This window comes from Alligator sinensis, unplaced genomic scaffold (genome assembly GCF_000455745.1).
Source record: "Alligator sinensis unplaced genomic scaffold, ASM45574v1 scaffold1072_2, whole genome shotgun sequence".
NCBI classification, from domain to species: Eukaryota; Metazoa; Chordata; order Crocodylia; family Alligatoridae; genus Alligator; species Alligator sinensis.
The window spans coordinates 204,157-223,323 of record NW_005842278.1 but is presented as its reverse complement, the minus strand read 5'-3'; the positions used below and the strand labels follow the sequence as shown (position 1 = coordinate 223,323).

Here is a 19,167-nt window from a genome sequence, read left to right as displayed (position 1 = left end):
TGTTCTCCTCCTATAGTTTAAACTACAGTTTTTGATTTGATTCAGAAATTAAGTAAAGTTCTCTGGATTTTGTTATGTGAACTAGATTAAAACCAGAAGAAACTATTGTCATAAAGTCATATGAAAACAGGAAACCCGTTAAGACCTTGCTGTCTAGTATATGCTCAATCCTGTTGTACACAAGCCTGATCCAGCTCCTGTGATTACAAGCTACAGTAAAAAATCTCATTTATTTCAATGTGAATTGAATCTGACTTTTAAAAAAATTACGTGAATCAGGAGTTTATATTTCTTACCCTCACTGGTTCATCAAAGAAGTGGAGGCATTAAAAAAAACCCATAAAACAAATATTGATTATTATGTAAAGCTTTTACATATTAAACATTTTAATTTTTTTAAGTAGATTACAAGTTAGCAGTGTGGTACATCTCTGCATTTCCCATGTTTTTTTACTAGCAATAGTTGCAATTGAAACTGAACATGCACAGGTAAATGTTGGGTTTCTGAATAAGGGCTACATGGTAGATTTCTGTGGAGTGAATGTTTTACTTTCTTTCTTCCCATACGTACCTTTCCTTGTTACTGTTATTTCAGATAATGCTAAGATAAAATTTCTCAAAAGAGCCTATTTACTCAATTTATTCAACTTCTATGGAGTATATGGCCATGTCCAGTGTGGCGGCCTCTCATCCTTTCATTTGGATTAAACCCTGATCAAGAAGGGATATGCACATTCTAGTCAGGTTTAGCCCCCACTAGGATAATATTTCAAAGCTGGCAGCAGCAAATACACCTGGGAAGCATATACTTCAGATTGAAAGTAGTCTCATTAGGCTCAAAACTACCAGATTCACATCACAAAGGCAGGTTTTTGAAAGTGCATCTGTAGGGGGTTTTTAATGTACCCATTATACACATTTAAAGAGTTTGGGCTAACAAAATAGATGATTGTTTACTTTAGGGAAATGCAAGATATTTCTATGCTTAGGATAGCATGTATAACAAAAATATAAGTGCTTCCTTTTAGACCAATACATTGAATGTTGAGCCTTTGGGAGACTTATCCTGTGAACTACCAGGCATAAACTCTGCCACCTTTAGTGTCCCACTGACTTGAATGATGATATGCACAATAATAAGCACTTGTGGCTGAGAGCAATTCTAGACTGGTCTCTAGTTTAGTATGAAAGAAGCAAAAGCTCTGTAGAATAGTTAGTGTATTTTAAACAGCCATTCTAAACAGACTAGATCTAAAGTATAGTTTTGTTCCTATGTTTCCCTCTAAAAGTTATATTAAAACTATTAGTAGTGGGAAAAAATATTTCCTATAGGTTCATATAAGGTATATTAAACAGATAGGGAAATTAATTTAACTGCATGTAGTTATTTAGCTATAGTTTTATAAAAATACATATTTTTATTAGTACCACCACACAGAGCCCCAATACACATTACGTTTTTGTAGCAATGAATGTGTTAATTCCAGGGTCTCATCCCTGCCCCAGTGCAGTCCCGCAAAAATAGCAAGGGTGCTAAAAGCAGCTGATTTTTGGCCCTGGCTCTGGGATCATGATCCTTGGCTGCTCCTACACTGGCAAGTAGAAAAGGCACATTTGAGATCTAATCCCTGATCCCAACATCATGCCTCAGAGGTGCAGTTGTTGAGATCAGGACTCAGATTCCATGGTGCCTTTTAAATGATAGTGCGCCAGGGGCCTGAGAAACCAAATGTTTCTGGGAATCACATTATTCATGTGTGGAGAGGGAGCAAAGGCAAGAAATGGGGAGAATGGGGGACAGCATTAGAAAAACTAAATGGAAAAAAGGAGTAGAGCTCAGGCAAATAGAAAATAGCGAGTGGGATTTTTGGCCCCGCTACTGTCAGTGAGGTTCTGCCAAGACATCAGTGGGGCCAAACTTTCACATATTGGAACATATTGGGAGAAGAATGAAAGAAGGGTAAAGAAGAAAGTGCTAAAGATGAAACAAGCACAATATGCTGAACAGTATTTAACATATTAACATTATGTATCTACTTACTAACTTGGTCTACCTTTGGGCAAGGGGGATTCTATTCCTTATACAAGATGCAAGCGTTGGTTCAGCTAGAAAGAAAAATTGCTTGTCTGTTTTAACTTTAAAAGTTAGAAAGAAACAGAGATTCAGATTTTAAACACTTTTTGTGAATTCCAAATGTTTTTAACTATCCCTTAAATTAATATAGTGTACATATTCCAAATATTATAGCTTTTCTTTTTCTTTATGAAAAAAACCAGAATAAGCCACATGTAAAAAATAGCAAATATCAGACCTTACCTGGGAAGCTGCTTCGACCCACACCTAATGGAGATCATGGAGTTTACAATACATCCACTTCCCCAAATGTATTTGGAACGAACGATAATGAGGATAGCAGCACAATGAGCCTGAGTAAGTATTCAGACTTCCCTGAGAAGGGAGATGGAATAATTGTGTATAATCATTGTGGCACCAGCTAAATTGGTAGTTCTAACCCTTTTAGCCTCAAGGCATCTCTCCAATCTTTTTTGAGTATAGATCTTCTCTGCCTCTTGTGGGCTAAGATCAAGTATAGCTCATAGATTCTCTACTGGGCACCCACAACATTCAGAAGAATTTATGGAGGGGTGCCTTGAGGCTAAAAAGGTTGAAAACCAGTGGTCTAGTCAATGGAAATGGAACTGCTTGCTTCAGGCAAAACTCTTGATCGTCTGTACCATTATCAGTATAACTCATGGATATCTATAAGAAAAAAATATTTTGTAGAGGCAGAAAAGTCCCAGTAGATTTAAAAACTGACATAAATTATGCTTTCATTTCCTTTCAAGTTGTTTGTTTTCTTAGTAATGCACTTTGTGTATTAAAGTACCACGGTAAGCATATGGTGGGCATGTATACATGAGACACCACTATGCAGTGATTATTGTGCATTTATTTAGTACTTGTATAATCAAGTACTAAATAAATACACAGTAACCAGAGTTACGGCTCAGTAGCACCAGTGAACACCATTTTAGTGATGCTACTGTGCAGTAACCTAATAGTACTGCGCAGCAGCGTATTAGCACTGTTTGTGCTGGGACACACTACTGCACAATATTATTCGGCTACTGTGCAGTTAACATCTCATGTAGACATGTCCACTGGCATTCAGAGAGGGCTTTAAGGCAAGGTAAGCTAAGTGCCTCACAGTTCTCTGTTCCTTTGAAAATCTACCTATCTTTAATCAGTTAAGTCCCTATTCCATCATTTGAAAAAATATATTATCCCCACAGTGGAGCAAGATACCTTTCAGAATTCCCATGAGAAAAGTTCAGTAAGTGACATGATTCTTACATTTTTAAACAACCCTAGTTAATATGCATTAGTGCATTATTGCACAAAGCTGCCAGAGCTAAGAGGAAGCATTTCAGATGTAAAATTTTAGTTTGAATACAAAAAGGTGTCCCTCATGATCACATTTTCATGTTTCAGTGAGTCTCTGCACTGTACTGTGAGGCCTATATTAGTTTTGCTCATACCTGAAGGATGGTGGTACTAGAATTAGTAGTTTTAGGAAGATTGTTGTTGTGTTTCTAAAAGATCATGACCCCATAAATGTACTGCATTGAAAGAGTAAATATTTGTGTTAAAATGTTTCAAGTGTCCTCTAAAATTATTAAAATAATTATGACTTGCTCATTTTTTTTTCAATTATTCCCAGTCAGCAAAACAGTTAGCAGGGGTTAGCAGCATGTTCATTGGTCAAGGCTTATTTTCTTTAAATAAATATTTATTGTGTAGTTGCTTTTGGGTTTTTTGTTTGTTTTTAGTCATTGCATCTTTCATTTCCCCATTTAAAAAAAATCCCATGTAGATTTGGAGTTTGTTCCTTTTGAATTTTTTTTTTTTAATCTGGAGCTGTACACTTAATTGTCATCATGTTAAAATTGACTGGAAAGATGTAAATATATATTAATTCATAAAAAAGGTCATCATTATCTATTTTCATATAGACAACTTGCTTAGAGCTTTTCTGGGTTCTTCATATGCCAGTTTTAAAGCTGATCCAGCTGTATTTGTACTGTAACTTTGCTTCCTATCATTTTTCTGTCTTTGATGCTTTGTTCATTTCTTTGCTTTTCTATAACTTTATTTTGCTGGTATTTTCCATCATCTTTGCTTCTTCATCTGGCTTTCTGCTTTTTGGAATGACTGAAGATCGCATCAGGAGTGTCAGTGCACCAGTATTAGGTATTGTATCCAATCAAGATACAACTATATCCTCACTGTGAATTTAATTTCTTTGCTTTCTCTCTTTTTATTACTATTTAAAAATATTACTTGCAGCTGGGGCATCCCAATCAAATTGCTGGATGACATCCTAAAACAAAAGACAGTTTTCCTTCTAAAGTATTAACATGTGATTTTTCAAAACTTTTCAACATTGCCCTCATTAAGCTTCCATTGCAAGAGTAAAGTTCCCATTAAATTTAAGAGAGGCACGTTAGATCAGTGATGAGAACTTTTGAAAAATCCTATTTTAATAAAACACAAATTGCTAATAAATCCCTGAAACAAAGGTTGTAAAATAAATTTGCCTTTTAATTGTTTTGTTTAATCAGCTGTCTTGTGACAGCCCCATGGTTCAGAACCCCACTGTAGCTGCATACACTCATTAAAATAAACTGGGAGAATTCTCTCAGTTTGTTCTACTGGTACAGAAACTTAACAAGAGCCGCATGTACAGACATTTGACTATTGAGGCCCTGAAGAATAGAGAGCTTGAAGTGCTGACACTTTGCAGCCACAGGGAGAGAGAGAGAAGTCCTGTGCATACATCTCAGCATGTTCTGCAAGCTCCCTTACTCTGCCTGTGACAAAGTGCATAGAGCAGCCCTGATTGGCTGACCTAGACTGCCCATGGTCATCCTGTTTCCCTGCAGTACAATGTGGAGATTGTGAAAGGGGCATAGGGCATGTTCTGCTCTCTGCTGGGACAGCAAAATCCAGCAAGTGAAACACTGTCTCCCTGGGAGGGAAGGGTGGATGATGAAGGATGTTGTTCTCTTTTGAGAGAAGCTACAACATGTACAGGCATTCATTCCCCCAGGAGAAGTTGTGCAAGGAGTGATTTAACCCTGGTTGCTGCCAGGTTATTTTTCTCCTGGAGTGGCCATTTTTACTCTAAGTGAAAAGGGCTGAACATCTGTACGCTCATGGTGTCTCATGGGAGAGTAGCAATTCTCCCAGAAGAAACTATCTGTCTGTACAAGGATGTCACTCTACAAATATAAAACAGTAATTAGCTCCCTTCCCAATTAGCTTATAACAAAAGATTGCTTTCCTGTGCTTGAGCTCTCACTGATTCCACCATGACTTCCATCCACAGGGAATGGAATCTTTCATTCAAAATCCACAGTGTAAATCTCAGAGGGGAATTGTGCCCTTAGTTCAGAAGTGCAAGTGAATGTCTGAGTGCAAGTAGCAGTGCAAGTTTGAGAGTCTTACCAAAGTGATTTGAGAAGTACATCAAAGTAAGCATTAACTGTACATAGAAACACACTCCCAAGTAGGGATTAGTCCCAGTATCTACACAAGTTGCTTGATCGCTTCCCTATCTAGGAAGGATCTAGAGAAGAATACAAGGGTTAACTGCAACAAATATCGGTCCTGGTTTACTCTCTTCTTTTGTTGTGGTATTTCAAGAATCAAGGGCAAGTAAGTTTAGTATTTAGTATGCAGTCTAGTATCTCCTGGTTTCACTAATCTACAAGGATTCTCTGTTATGCAGCTTTTCTGTGGTATGTCTTGGTTTCTTATAGCATTTGACAAATCAGGATTTCATAGTTATCATAACAGGCCAAATTTTGACTGGCATTGTTCCATTATTTCATCTCAGCTTCACACATTAGTGTCACCTAGAATAACATTATTATAATTGGAGAGAATTAGAGATGGTTTGAATGCACTTGGTCAAATCTGATTTTCCTTCCATCGGTCCAATCAGCGTGTGAAGACACATGGCACATTTAGGGTAAAAATGAAGCAGACACCCGTTGTACAGCCTTATACTTGCTTATGTCACTTGACCTCCATTGTAATGTTTCCTCACCAAAAAAATGGAGTAACTATACTCTGACATACATGTTGTATCACTGCCTCAAGTCAAATTTAGTGACTAACCAAGGGTAGCTGTTTGCTCTCCATCCACTTATAGGCAAGGCTCTATGGGCATATTCAAATGTGCTCTGCAGGTTGAGGGGAGGGATGCACTCTAATTAAAGCATCTTGTGTATCAGCATCCCTATGTTTCAAAATAGCTGCAGGGGTGCTTATTTAAAGCTCATTGAACAAGCTGTAGTTAAAGTACCCCCACCACCATTTTGACGTGTAGGAATGCTGATAAATGAGACACAGGGGCTGGCTGGAGAGTAGTTATTGCCATGCTCCAGCAGACTTGATCAAGTCTGCTCTGATGCGCTATAAATAGAGCTCATTGGATCACCCTCCCAGCTCATGTACAGGCACCCTGGCTAAGTACAGGCAGTCAAAAAGGACAAGACTCAATTTATTCAGTCTCTGTAGGTTAGTCTAAGCTGCAGAGATTAAAATGAAACAGAAGTGAACAGACATTTTCCTTTGATTCAGGTAATGCAGCCACATGCCTGCAGTGGCTCAGGCCAGAAGCTGGGAGGCACTAGAGCACAGGTCTCTGGCATGTAGCCAGCATCAACTGTGTGTTTGCTTCCTCTTCCTGCTGCCCCCAAGGTCTGTGGGATTTTCAGTCCAAAATCACAACAGCCAAACTCTGCAGGGTTGCTCATCACTTCCTCTTCCTGCTTCTAGGTGCCTCTGGGCTTTGTAGTCCATAGTCACAGCCAGCAGTAAGTTTGACCAGGAGAAGGGGTGTTTAACCCCCCTGCCTGGCTCTGCCCCCCGGGTTTGCCTGGGGGGCAGTCCCCATGCTACATACTGGGCTGCATCACCAGCAGGCTTGCCTCTGCCACCCCCTTGTCAGCCTGCCACCACTGCTCGAGCTAGGGAGCAGAGGGGTGGGGCCAACCCTGCTTGCTGGCGTAGACAGCAGAGGGCTGCAAAACATGCTGGGATGCTGGGGGACTGTGATTTTTAACTTGAACCAGAAAGGGCCCCCATCCCTCGCCCATTCTCCCAGCCCTGTCAATACTGCCCCGTCCAGCCCTAGTGTCCTGGTTCCTAAAAAAGAAAAAAAAAAAAAAAGAGAGAGAGAGCCTCACACTCACCAGCTCCTGCCAGGCAGGGGGGTGATCCCTGCTGCCCCCCACTGCCCCATGCTGCATGGGGAGGATCTTCCACAAGCACCCAGAGGCCCTGACGGCCACTGCAGCAACCAGTGAGTGAGGGGCTTTTTTTTTTTTTTTTTTTTTTTTAAGTGCCAGGATGCTGGGGCTGGGTGGGGCAGCCATTGGTGGGGCTGGGAAAGTGGGTGCAGGGGTCCCCCATGATCCCCTCCCACCTCCTCCAGCCCCCTGCCCCCGCCCCCTATATGCATGGAGTCCAGGTCCAGCTCCTTGCAGCAGTGAGCAGGGACTGCTCAAATTGCTGAATCTCTGAATATCCTCCAAATCTTTTTCAGAATTGATTTGGAAACTTGGGATTCATTCGAACCTTTTATTGGTCTCCAGATTCGGATTTGGAGCCATGATCCCCTCCCACCTCCTCCAGCCCCCTGCCCCCGCCCCCTATATGCATGGAGTCCAGGTCCAGCTCCTTGCAGCAGTGAGCAGGGACTGCTCAAATTGCTGAATCTCTGAATATCCTCCAAATCTTTTTCAGAATTGATTTGGAAACTTGGGATTCATTCGAACCTTTTATTGGTCTCCAGATTCGGATTTGGAGATTTGGCTACCAAATCAGGCCAAATCTCCTCTGAATCAAATCAGCAACCAAAGATTTGCACAGTCCTACTAAATATGGTAAAGCAATATGGAGCCACAATATGGCCCTCACCCCCTTCTCACACCCTAGATATCTGACCTAGCCATCTGCCACATGGAGGCAGCCATGTCTTATGTCTAATATTGTTTAGTGTATGACAGAAGTCAATACCACTAGTTGTTTCTTTACAAATCAGTGATATTGATGTGGCACAAGTTTAGTTTTTTTAAGGACATGTTAAGTTCTACTCCAGTGAAATAATGTAAATACAGTTATATAATTGAGAGAATTTCCACTGTATTTTAAGAACTAGGATTCTTTGAATTAGTTCAAAGGTAGCTTTTAGGGGTGTAGCTCTCTGGGATTATATTCAGTTTTTGCTCAGTGTTTCTTGGGCATCCTGCTTTGACAGTCTGTCTCTGGTTGTATGGCTAGCATGTATTCTTACCTTCTGCACAGTGGCATTTGTTTAGTATGAGTCCACTTTTAAAGCTAACTCAGCTTTAGTATTTGTTAATTATTGCCTTCCAGATAATTATTCTGAAGCTATCTTGTGTTTTTATTGTATTATCTCAAGTGTATCTCATGTATTTATTTTAACCTTAGGAGAAATGGAGAATGAAGATGGTACAATAGCTTCAGACGATCTTTCACCCCTCTGTTCTGGAACAGACACAGGTCCACAGTCTTCATTATCTCCAGACTGTAAAAGGAACCCAAAAGGCATCAAGAAAATCTGGGGAAAGTAAGATCTTGTACACTCTTTATCAATGTTCAATTATCAAACCTCCTGTGTTCATGTGATTCTGATGTTTTCACACACATACGGAGAGAGAATAAATTACAGTACTAATAAAAGAGCCAAAATGCTATAACAAGAAATTCAGAAGTCCTCTGATTTCTTCCTGTAAAGCATGTTAATATAGAAGCCAAAAATGCAATTGCTTTTATCTTTGTCACAAGTTCTCTACTTCTGCAAATAAAAGTTTGGACTTGACCCTGGGCCATCATAGGTATTTGTCTACTTTAAGTCATGAATAATTTAATAGTCATGGTTGAGTTATCAGGGTACAGTCTCAGAACTGAGCAGCATAACTTACACATCTCTTGGCTTTCTGTTTGGTATAAAAGTCTTATTCTCAACCTTTTACATCAGGGGTCAGCAGCCTATGGCCTGTGGGCCAGATCCAGCCCATGAATGTGGGCCTTTGTCAGCATTCAGCAGCAGAGGGCTTTGGCTGTGGGCACTCTCCCCATGCTGCCACAGAGAGAAATGTTGGTTGCGGGCACTCCCCCAAGGCTGTTGCAGGAAGAAGCACTGGCAGTACTCGGGCCCCAGTGCCAGCCCGCCTGCCTCTGACCTGGGGTGGGTCATTCTGATAATAAACCTAATACCTAAATTACATTTTTTTCTTAAAATGCAAAATTTAGCAAGTAAAAATATGTCAATATAGGAGCAAGGTTTTCTTTCTCTGGCATCTATGTTGTGGAATTATTGGAGGACCATTGCACCTTCTAGTGTCGTGACATTTTCTGGATGAAACGGAAATGTTGCATGTTGCACTCTAACTTTTGATGCCTTGGTGTTCTGCTCTCTGAAAAGAATAAGAAGAACTCAGTCGGGTAACTTCCCTGCAGATGATCTGGGCTTGGCTGAGTTCCGTAGAGGTGGTCTCCGTGCGACAGCTGGACCTCGACTATCAAGATCAAAAGAAACAAAGGGGCAGAAGAGGTAACACATTTTTTACTTGATGTGCATATTTTGTAGTATAATGTTGTCTTGTTAAATTGTTTGGACAGTGAAACACTCCTGTTCTGAAGTACTGTATTTTCTTGCACACAACATTCACCTCTTTTCCCAAAAATCAGCCTCCCCCCACGCACAAACACACCAAATTGGGGTGCATGTATTAAGCTGATTTTGTGCCTGGGATACATCCTGCTTTGCTTCTTGCTCCACAGTTGCATTGCTGTTCAGGCAACTAAAGGAGTCAGTTGACTCCCTCAGTAATTCACTGTTCTTCACTACAGAGGTGTTAACAATTGTCTCTCTTTCTTAATAGTCTAGAGGTTCCATCAGTTAACCTAACCTTTCTTTGGACAATTTTAGCTGCTTCTCATCTCTCTACCCCTATTTCACAGCCTTAGAGATTAGCTTTTCTTCAGAATCATAGGTCTACCCAGAGAGGCCAGTCCTCAGTAGCAGCTAGGGTCTCAGCTTTCATTAAGCAGGAAATGGAGGGTGATTCATCTGAAGCTTAGGCTCCATCCCTTCTCTGTTCAGCCATAAGTCTAGAAAAAATCGTTTTTACTTCATTCTGTCTTTCAAACACAGGTGTGTGTTGCATGTGGGAAAATGCAGCCTATTTTGCTCAGCGTGCTTAACTACAAGTAAGCTTGCACTGTAGCTGAAGTATGTTTCTCTTCCAGAAGATTCCCTTTTTCTTCCCAAAAAGTGGTGAAGGAGCTTGCCTCTACTCCTTCTTCCAATTACATGGAATAATGGAACTATTGATTGAAAGATCTGGGAGGCTATAAATGCCCTTGTATACCAAACCCTTCTAAAAGTCAGTAGAATATTACACTTACAAAAGCCAGTAGAGTATTAATTTAAAACTGTAGAGCAGCCCCTCCCCGCCCCCCACACACAAACATCCCAGCTTAGCCTTGCCTCTAGATGCCTGTCTAAATAGAAAGATCTTACAGTGCTTCCAGAAGATGTCCAGGCCTGGGCTCTGGTGGACCTCACGGGAAGGAAGTCCAGAGTGACTGCCAAGAATGACATACCACATGTTTCTGGCACGCAAACTTGGCACATTGCTTAAGGAGGTTGTTTTTGGCTGACCTTACGGTTCACTATGGAACATGAAGGAGACATGTCCATTAGGTACGTCGGGTCCGAGTCATTTAGGACCTTATAAGTCAAAACCAGCACCTTGAATTGCGCTAAAAATGCTATTGGGGGCCAGTAAAGATGCTGGAGCACTGGATTTATGTGCTCCTGATTACCCACTCCCATCGAAAGGTGGGCCAACTCGTTCTGCACCAGCTGCAGGTTCTGGACTGTCTTCAAGGGCAGCCCCATGTAGAGCACATTGCAGTGATCTACTGTCAAGTCGTGAATGATGGTGGCCAGATCCAAGTCTGAAAGAAAGGATCACAGACTTCTCATCAGAGGGAGTTGGTGAAAGCCACTCCTAGCCGATGAAATGAGATTTGTAAATTGAGGGAATATATTTTAGTAGACGACTACTTAAGTTCAGAAAACTTGGAGACAAGCTTCCAGGTTTCAGTTGCCCATCATCAGGTCTGAGAAAGTAATAGTCACATTCCATGATACGTGTAGGTTGGAAAAACTGCTTTATTTTAACCCAAATATATTAATGGATTTGACCATTTGAAAGGGAAGCGAGTTACTCTGCACCAAGATATTCTGATATCCGATCACTTGTGATATAAAGAAAAATTAACAGTGATGGGTGAGAGGTAAGTTATAACAGGCCATAAAATCAATGTTACCAGTAAGTCAGTGATTTTTAAATCTCTCTCATATCCCTGGACCTTAACAACTACAACACCATCCCTATTACATATCAAGCTAAAGATTTCTTTCACAGTAGACTTTTCACAGTAGCCTGATTTTTCATAGTAAACTTGTGCTTTTCAGTGACACCAATGCACCCTTTGCCCAATGGAGTACTGAAAGGGTTTGCAACTGGCTTGAGGACTTTGGTCTTGGTCAATATGTTATTTTTGCCCGGCAGTGGGTGAGCTCTGGCCACACACTTTTAACGGCAACACCTCAGGACATGGAAAAGGTAAGCAATCTAGACTTGCTTCTGTCAGTCAGGTGTGAACGGTTAATTTTGTACCATTGCTCACCTTCAAAATCCAGCTCAAAATACAATAGCTAATGCAAAATGGTGTTTAGTCTCTTGTAGTAAAACTTAAAATCAGTGTTTCTCTGTATTGGTACTGAGATGGAAATTACCGTATACAAGACAAATTACTTATTACTGTTGTTGTTACAGGAACTAGGAATAAAGCATCCTCTGCACAGGAAGAAATTAGTTTTGGCCATAAAATCAATAAATTCAAAACAAGATGATAAGTCTGCTCAGCTGGATCATATTTGGGTGACACGTAAGTGCTGGTAGAAATGGGGGTTGAATTTTCTATGCCAGTTGCATAGTAATTAAAATGTTCCAAGTATTTTCTCTAACCTAGTGAATGAGGGATTCTCACACATATGTGTTGCAGTCAGCTGTGACAGGATTGTTTGCTTACCAAGTATGCTGGACAGCAGGGGTAGGCAAAGTCCGGCCCGTGAGCCAAATCTGCCCTGCAGTGGACTCCATTTCCCAGCAGCCCCTGCCTGCATGGCTGGGGCCAGTCTCCATGGAGACCCCAGCCACAGCAGCACTGTGATAGGCAAGACTAAGGTTGCCATGGAAACCGGCCCCAGCTGTGCTAGCAAGGCTCAGGGCAGGGCAGAGGGCTGCTCCGGAGCCCTGGGATTTTGCAGCAGGGGCAGCGTGGTCCCAGCAACCCCTTCCCGTGATCTGCAACCTGCATGTTCAGGGCAGGGGCGTGCAAGCAGCGGATCGCGGCTGTGCCCTGACTGAGGACCACGCTATCACTGTTGCAAGGAGCTAGGGCATAGCCATGATCCACTGCCTGCACATCCCTGTCTGGAGCACGTACGCTGCAAATCACAGCTCTGCCCTGGCTTCTTGCAGCAGTGACAGAGTGGTCCTGAGCTGGGGCAGAGTTACAATCCGCTGCCTGCGTCTCCTTGCCCCACGCATGCAGGCTGCAGATCCCAGACCAAACTGTCCCCACCACAAGATCCCAGGACTCCCCTGCACTGCCCTGCCAGTGTGGCTAGGGTTGGTCTCCATGGCAACCCCAGCCTTGCGCTATCACAGTGCAGCTGTGGCTGGGATCTCCATGGAGACTGGCCCCAGCCATGTGGGAAGGGGTTGCTGGAAAATGGAGTTTGCTGCTGGCCAGCTCCACCATTTTGCCCACCCCTGCTGTACAAAGTTGTCAGTTGGAAGATATACTTAGCAGGTTATTTTAACTGTGCCCATAGCACAGGCTGTTGCAGAGTGTGGGATGCTCAAACTATCTTTAAACCAAGTAGGTCAGATACCAGAAGTAGTTTAGCCATGATCAGCATGGTCTAATTTACCCTTCTTGGCAGTTTTATTTAGCCTACGCTGTAGTCCATCCAGCTGTGGCTGGAGTGCTTCTCTTACTTGAGCAAGGGTGGGTATCCCTGTGCTTAACTGCCATGTTCAGTGTAGGCATACATTTTCATGTTTATTTTGTAAAACTTTTACTTTTTTAAACAAATACAAATTTTCTATTCAAAATTCACTTGTTTATTCATTCCTCTAGAAATAGACTGTGCTGTAGAAGCCACATGTCCAGCACATGCTACCTTCTAAAGCAGAGGTGCTCAATCCCTGGCCTGTGAGCCAGATCTGGCCCATGGAGCTATGTCATCCAGCCCTGGACAGTTCCCTGTGGGTCCAGATATTTGGCAGTGGGGGTTTAGTGGCACTGTTAATTGTTGCTCCCGTTGCCAGATTTCCAGACCAGTGAGGAGCCCCAGAGGTCAGATAATGTGGCCTTGTATGCTAGATCACTCCAGTACATGACTGGATCCAAGTGTGCAGGATGGGGTCAGGTCAGGCCAGGCTGGCACATGAGGTTGGGTTGGATTGGCCTGGAGTGCAGCTGGGTTTGGCCCCCAGGGGTTGCATCTATAGACCAACCTCACGTAGAAGCTGGACTGCAGACCGACTCTGCACCATTCATCTGGCCTGCAGGGCCAGAAGGTTGAGCAACACTGTTCTAAAGCATTTCTGGAATCACTTATAGGGCCTGGTGGGAGCTGCCTTCAGAAAGAAAGATGTCTGAAAGGGATGTGAAAAAGAATAGATAAGATTGTATGAGGCTTTTGGAGGTACTGGGGGACTCCTGTGTATATGTACAGAGATGAAAGGTTGGTCTTTAAGGTCATGTATAGGACTGAAGAGATTTCCTAAAGGTGGATTTGTTTTCTTTGCTATTTTTATATCTGCAGGATGGCTTGATGATATTGGCTTACCTCAGTACAAAGATCAGTTTCATGAATCCAGAGTGGATGGGAGAATGCTTCAGTACTTAACTGTGGTAAGATGGCTTGCCATAAAATCCCTTTCCTCCATTTGGACAGACTCTGAACCCTTGAATTTGCTCACATTGAGAGATGTGGACCTGGAACATCTGCAGAAAGAATTTGAATAACTCTTCAGCAATTTTCGTGTTCATCTTGGGCTTATTTAAAATGGTAGAAGTAAAGATCTTTGCAAGAAAAAATATAATACATAGTATAAACACAGTCATCTCTGCCCAAGGAATAGGCTAAAGGAGATTACGTGACTAGAGTTGGTTTCTGTAGGATGGATGTCTACTCATTCCAGACCAACACAGTGAAATTAGGGATAAATTGAGCCAGGATTTTTTTCTATTCAAGGGTAACAATGTTTAGCAAGTAGAGACCATCACTGCATATGGTACGTGGTGGGTGCATCTATATGTGCCATTAACGTCCAGCAATAAGTCTGGAATTTATTGTTCCTGGGAAGCTCCTGGGCATGCAGTTTACATGTACACCTGGAACGCATCACATTGAGCCAGGTCAGAGGAGCCACAGCTGGCAGGGGACCTGGCGGGGGTCAGACTGCCAGTCTAGGGCTGCTCCGACTGGGCTTAATGTGCTACAGAGGGGCTGGTTGGGGCACAAGGGTGCTTCAGTGCAGGGCTAGCTGGCAGGTAACCCCTGTATTCAGGCACCCTCATAGCCCATCCAGCTGCATCAGCATCTACACATGTGCTGCTGCGCATGAAAAAACAAGTACTAGCCTGCTGCAGAGTTTTATTAGTTTCCTGAGCCCTAATAAGGGTATATGTATAAATGCTGAGATGTTTACTGCATAGCTAAGTAGTCAACTCTTCAGTAAACATCTCATGTAGATGCGCCCAGTTAGACCTTTTCCAAGCTAGTATCACAGCTGTACAAGCTACAGCAATGTTTAAATATTTGTTGCTGCTATATGCTAGAACTCTTAGCATCATTCATTCATGTAATTTTTGTTTTGTAACAGCTATGAATGTATTTTGTAGCAATTTAGCATTTGCTGCAGAAAAGCATGGATGTTCTCCTTTGAAGGAGAAAAGTGTGGGAAACCACAGGTTTCCCCTTGCAGACTAGAAGAGTTCCAGCCTGCAAGGGGCTGCTTGGGGCTGTGGGGAAGGGATGCAGAGTGCACACATGCACATGGCAGCCAGGCAAGGTGGTGGAGAGCAGCTCCTACAGCTCCCTCTTGGTAAGTCTATGGGGATGGGGTGGGGGCACAGGCAACACAGCCGTGTTGGCGTGGGGGGAGAGGTACAGCCCTCCCCTCCGGATTTCTGTGCCCACAGTGGGGCATGGAACTGCAGCCAGGCCTGACCAGCTCCTGGAGGAGCCACCTCCATGGTCAAGTGGATGGGACCTGGCATGGGAAGGAACCCAATGCCACCATGACTGCCAAGGTGAGGCATTCCCTGGCTGCCAGGCAGCAGCAGGAGGCACAACTCCATGCTGCTGCACCTCACCCAGGCAGCCACGGCGGTGCAGCACTCCCTCCTGCACTGAGCCCCACCCACTGCACTGTGGGGGTGGCTCCTGCCCAGAGCTGGTCTACCCTGGCTCCAGCCCCATGCCCTATGCTCCACTGGGCATAGAGATCTAGGGGGCATGTACTCCCAACATGTCACCTGAGCCAACACCCCTCTTCCCCCACACACCCACCTTCTGACTGGGGGCAGAGGGTGCAGGGGTAGTGGATTGAAAGCAAGGGGCAGCAGCTGGGCTGGGGGGGGGGCAGCGAGTTGGGAATGAGGGGCACTGGCAGGGCTGTGGGCTGAGAATAAGGGGCACCAGCCAGGGGGCAGCAGGTCAGGAGTAAGAGGCACCAGCAGGGCTGAGGGGAGATGCTGGGGGGGCAGGACTAGGGGGCTGTGGGCCAGGAGTGTGGGGTATTGGCAGGACCAGGGGGCTGTGGGGCAGCAGTGAGGGGCATTGTCTGGGCCAGTCGGCTGTGGTTTGGCAGTGAGGGGCACTGACAGAGCCAGGGAACTGTGGGTCAGGAGTGAAGTGTACTGGCAGGGCCAGGGGACTGTGTGTTGGGAGTGAGGCACACTGGCACAGCCTAGGGGGCCCTACAGGGTGGGTGTGAGGGGCACAGGCAAAGCCAGAGAGCTGTGGCTTGGGAGTAAGGGGCAATGGCATGGGCAGGGCACCAGCATATCAGGGCTGCTCAGCATCACAAAGCAGGGGGCGGGTAGCCACAGGTAGACCTGTATCCTGGTGAGTGAAGGGAGCAGGGGGAGCTCTGTCTTTCCGTGAAAAAAAAATCAAACGCCAAAATATATATTTAGATATATTTCGGTATTTAGAATTTATTTTATTATAATGATTGAGGCACTGGTAGGCTTCCAAATTACTTTAAAATTGTAAAGATATTAATAAAATATTGTGTTCAACCGATATCTATATATATATATAATGGCACTTCATTTTAATCACAGAAAAACATGGAATTGTTGGGGGCAGTTATCAGAGTTGGGGATTTTTTATAAGAGAATTTGGAATTTTTATACAAAAAAACCCAGGATCCCTGCTGATTAGGGTCCATCACAGACATACTAGAAATAGCCTGTGTACATTTATCAGGGAGTCCACTTTCCTGGTAGCCATCATACAGTTCTAACATAGCTGTAGTCAACCGTTGTCATCTCAGTGTGGGCAGAACCTGTGCTAAGAAATGCCCCAAGCTTAGAGCCATCGCAGGGCCATTGTTAAGTATCTTATGCTTACTAGACCAACAGGCTGGTCAGATTTTATCTTAGCTTTTTAGGTTATTTTTTGCTTTGTGTTACATGGTGACTGTTTTTTCTATAGCCATGGACACACGTACCCGTTAACATGTGGCTACTAGAGCTATTTCAGTTCAAGGAACTTGTGAACATGTGGGGTAACTCATTAACAGGTTTAGCCTCATGTGAGCTGCAGCAGATTTACCATGGGATGAATCAAATGTGCCCCTCTTTCAAGTGCCTGCCTTCCAAAGTACAGCCATGTTGTGATTTCCTCTGGCTTGTTTCATTCATATGTCCATAGGCCAAGGGGAGTGTGCATCTTTAATTCACCTAAAACATCCTTTATTGATATACACAATTACACAAATGGCATAGCAAGCTTAGAACTCGACTCTAATCTCCCAGGAAGTTTTTTTGGGTTTTTTTGGTATGTTATGCTCCTAATTAAGCTTTTTCTTCTCAGAATGACCTTCTCTTTCTGAAAGTCACCAGCCAGCTGCATCATCTCAGTATTAAATGTGCCATTCATGTGCTGCATGTCAACAATTTCAATCCCCACTGCCTACGTAGGAGGCCAGTCAATGAGGTAAAAAAGAAATTGTTTCTCAAGTCTAGTGTTACCACCAGCGCTTGTTTATCCCACGTCAGTCAAGGGTCAGTGTGAAGGGAAATTAATATAGTGTACAATGTACAAGCTGTGGCTGCCAGGAGCTGACTCTGGAATCTCCTCAAAGGAAATGCCACAACCCTAGGAGGCAAACAGTGTAAGATAATGCAGACCTCCTTTCATTGCACCAAACCTAAATGCACAGGAGTACGTTGTCTTCTATGTTCCTAAGTGGAAGGGAAGCTAGTATCTTCTGTAGGTACCTGGTGTATAACTGGATGAAATGAGATGTAATTAAGAAAAAGATGGCTTAAACTGAATTTATAGAAAAACTACCGTGCAGTGAGATTTTATACTATGGAATAATTTTTAAAAGTGCAAGGTATATGACCCACACCTTAGCATATTACCAAATATGCTCATCGGGATGAGTTTTATACTGTCAGTGGAATAGAAAGCAACAGCAATGGATATATTCCATCTGCAGACAAGGTTCTTTGGCTAAGTCTGATCTTCTATTAGACCAACTCAAATAGTTGGAAAACTTCTTTGCAAGCTTTCAGGTTTCAGGCTACCCGTGAATTCTAGAGCTGGTTGAACAATCGTTGAGTATTCAGAGACTGTTCAGCGAATCTTGCTTAGAAATTATTTAACCATTTTTCATCATTCTCCCATAACTTTTATCAAAGTGAGCAGATCATTCATGTGTATATCAGAATTTTATAAGTTGTTTGAATAGGTTATTTCGAATACTTCACGGTTATTCCCTTAGCTGTCTTAGTTTCTCTGATTCCTTGATCACCTTAAGCAGCATTTCCAGCAGTCAATATTTATTTCTCCTTATTCTGGGTAGCATTGTATTTGAAACCTTTGTGCTGGGTGCCTTGATAATACAGTATTAGGCTCCTCAGAAATATAAAACATTCTAATATATGTTTTGCAAGGCAAGCATTCTTTTATTGCATAGTATTTTTGGTGTCTTGCTTTATTTGATAGAGAAGTTAGTATGGGTTCCATCACTAACAGAATTAACTTACCATCTCACTAGTCAGTTAAGAGTCTACCTCTCTTCTGTGGGAAGTATGAAAAATTGAGTAAGACAAGTACCTTAAAACTGGGGGATGCTGATTTGGGGGGGAAGAGAAGGAATGCCTTAATAATAACTGATAACTAATCAGGCATGAGTGATAAATCCATTTGCTGTGCTTAAATCTTTTTCAACCATTTACCAATTTGCTTATCTGAATTGGATCTAGGTGCATATATTACTATTCATCAAGAAGTACTTTGCCACATAATTATATTGTCACATCATCTTTTTTGTTTTTCTTTAACAGAACATTTCACCTTCAGAAGTAGTTCAGTGGTCCAATCACAGAGTGATGGAATGGCTCAGATCAGTAGATCTGGCAGAATATGCGCCAAATCTTCGGGGGAGTGGGGTTCACGGTGGTCTCATTGTGAGAACTGTTTTCTTTTTTTCCCCATTTTTAATGAATATACTAACTTTTTTTTTTCTCAAAGTAACCTTACCAAAAATTTTGCTTAATTTTCAAACATGAAACAGGAAGGAGATATGTACTTGCATACTTATAGTCTGATTTAGTTTGCTCAGTGTTGAACCATCTCGAAACATTCTGAATCTGCTACACGCAAATTAATTTTACAAGCAGGATGGTGCCTCTGAGTATTTTAGTACTTATCCAGAATATTTCAGAAAGAAATT

The 19,167-nt window shown here is 42.7% G+C and overlaps 1 protein-coding gene across 8 annotated transcripts in view; it reads left to right on the top strand.

The window, feature by feature from the left end:
- The window catches only part of PPFIBP2 (PPFIA binding protein 2), a 206,012-nt gene that overhangs the window by 174,532 nt on the left and 12,313 nt on the right, over positions 1–19,167 (top strand). For 7 of the 8 annotated variants that reach the window (XM_025209275.1, XM_014521940.2, XM_025209279.1 and 4 more), the window contains 9 exons: positions 2,278–2,431; positions 4,220–4,252; positions 8,525–8,663; positions 9,522–9,650; positions 11,586–11,736; positions 11,950–12,061; positions 14,013–14,101; positions 17,298–17,420; positions 18,779–18,901. In XM_025209275.1, coding sequence (XP_025065060.1) covers positions 2,278–2,431; positions 4,220–4,252; positions 8,525–8,663; positions 9,522–9,650; positions 11,586–11,736; positions 11,950–12,061; positions 14,013–14,101; positions 17,298–17,420; positions 18,779–18,901 — 1,053 coding nt within the window. The remainder of the gene's footprint in view (positions 1–2,277; positions 2,432–4,219; positions 4,253–8,524; positions 8,664–9,521; positions 9,651–11,585; positions 11,737–11,949; positions 12,062–14,012; positions 14,102–17,297; positions 17,421–18,778; positions 18,902–19,167) is intronic. The other variant, XM_025209278.1, reaches the window with a different exon arrangement.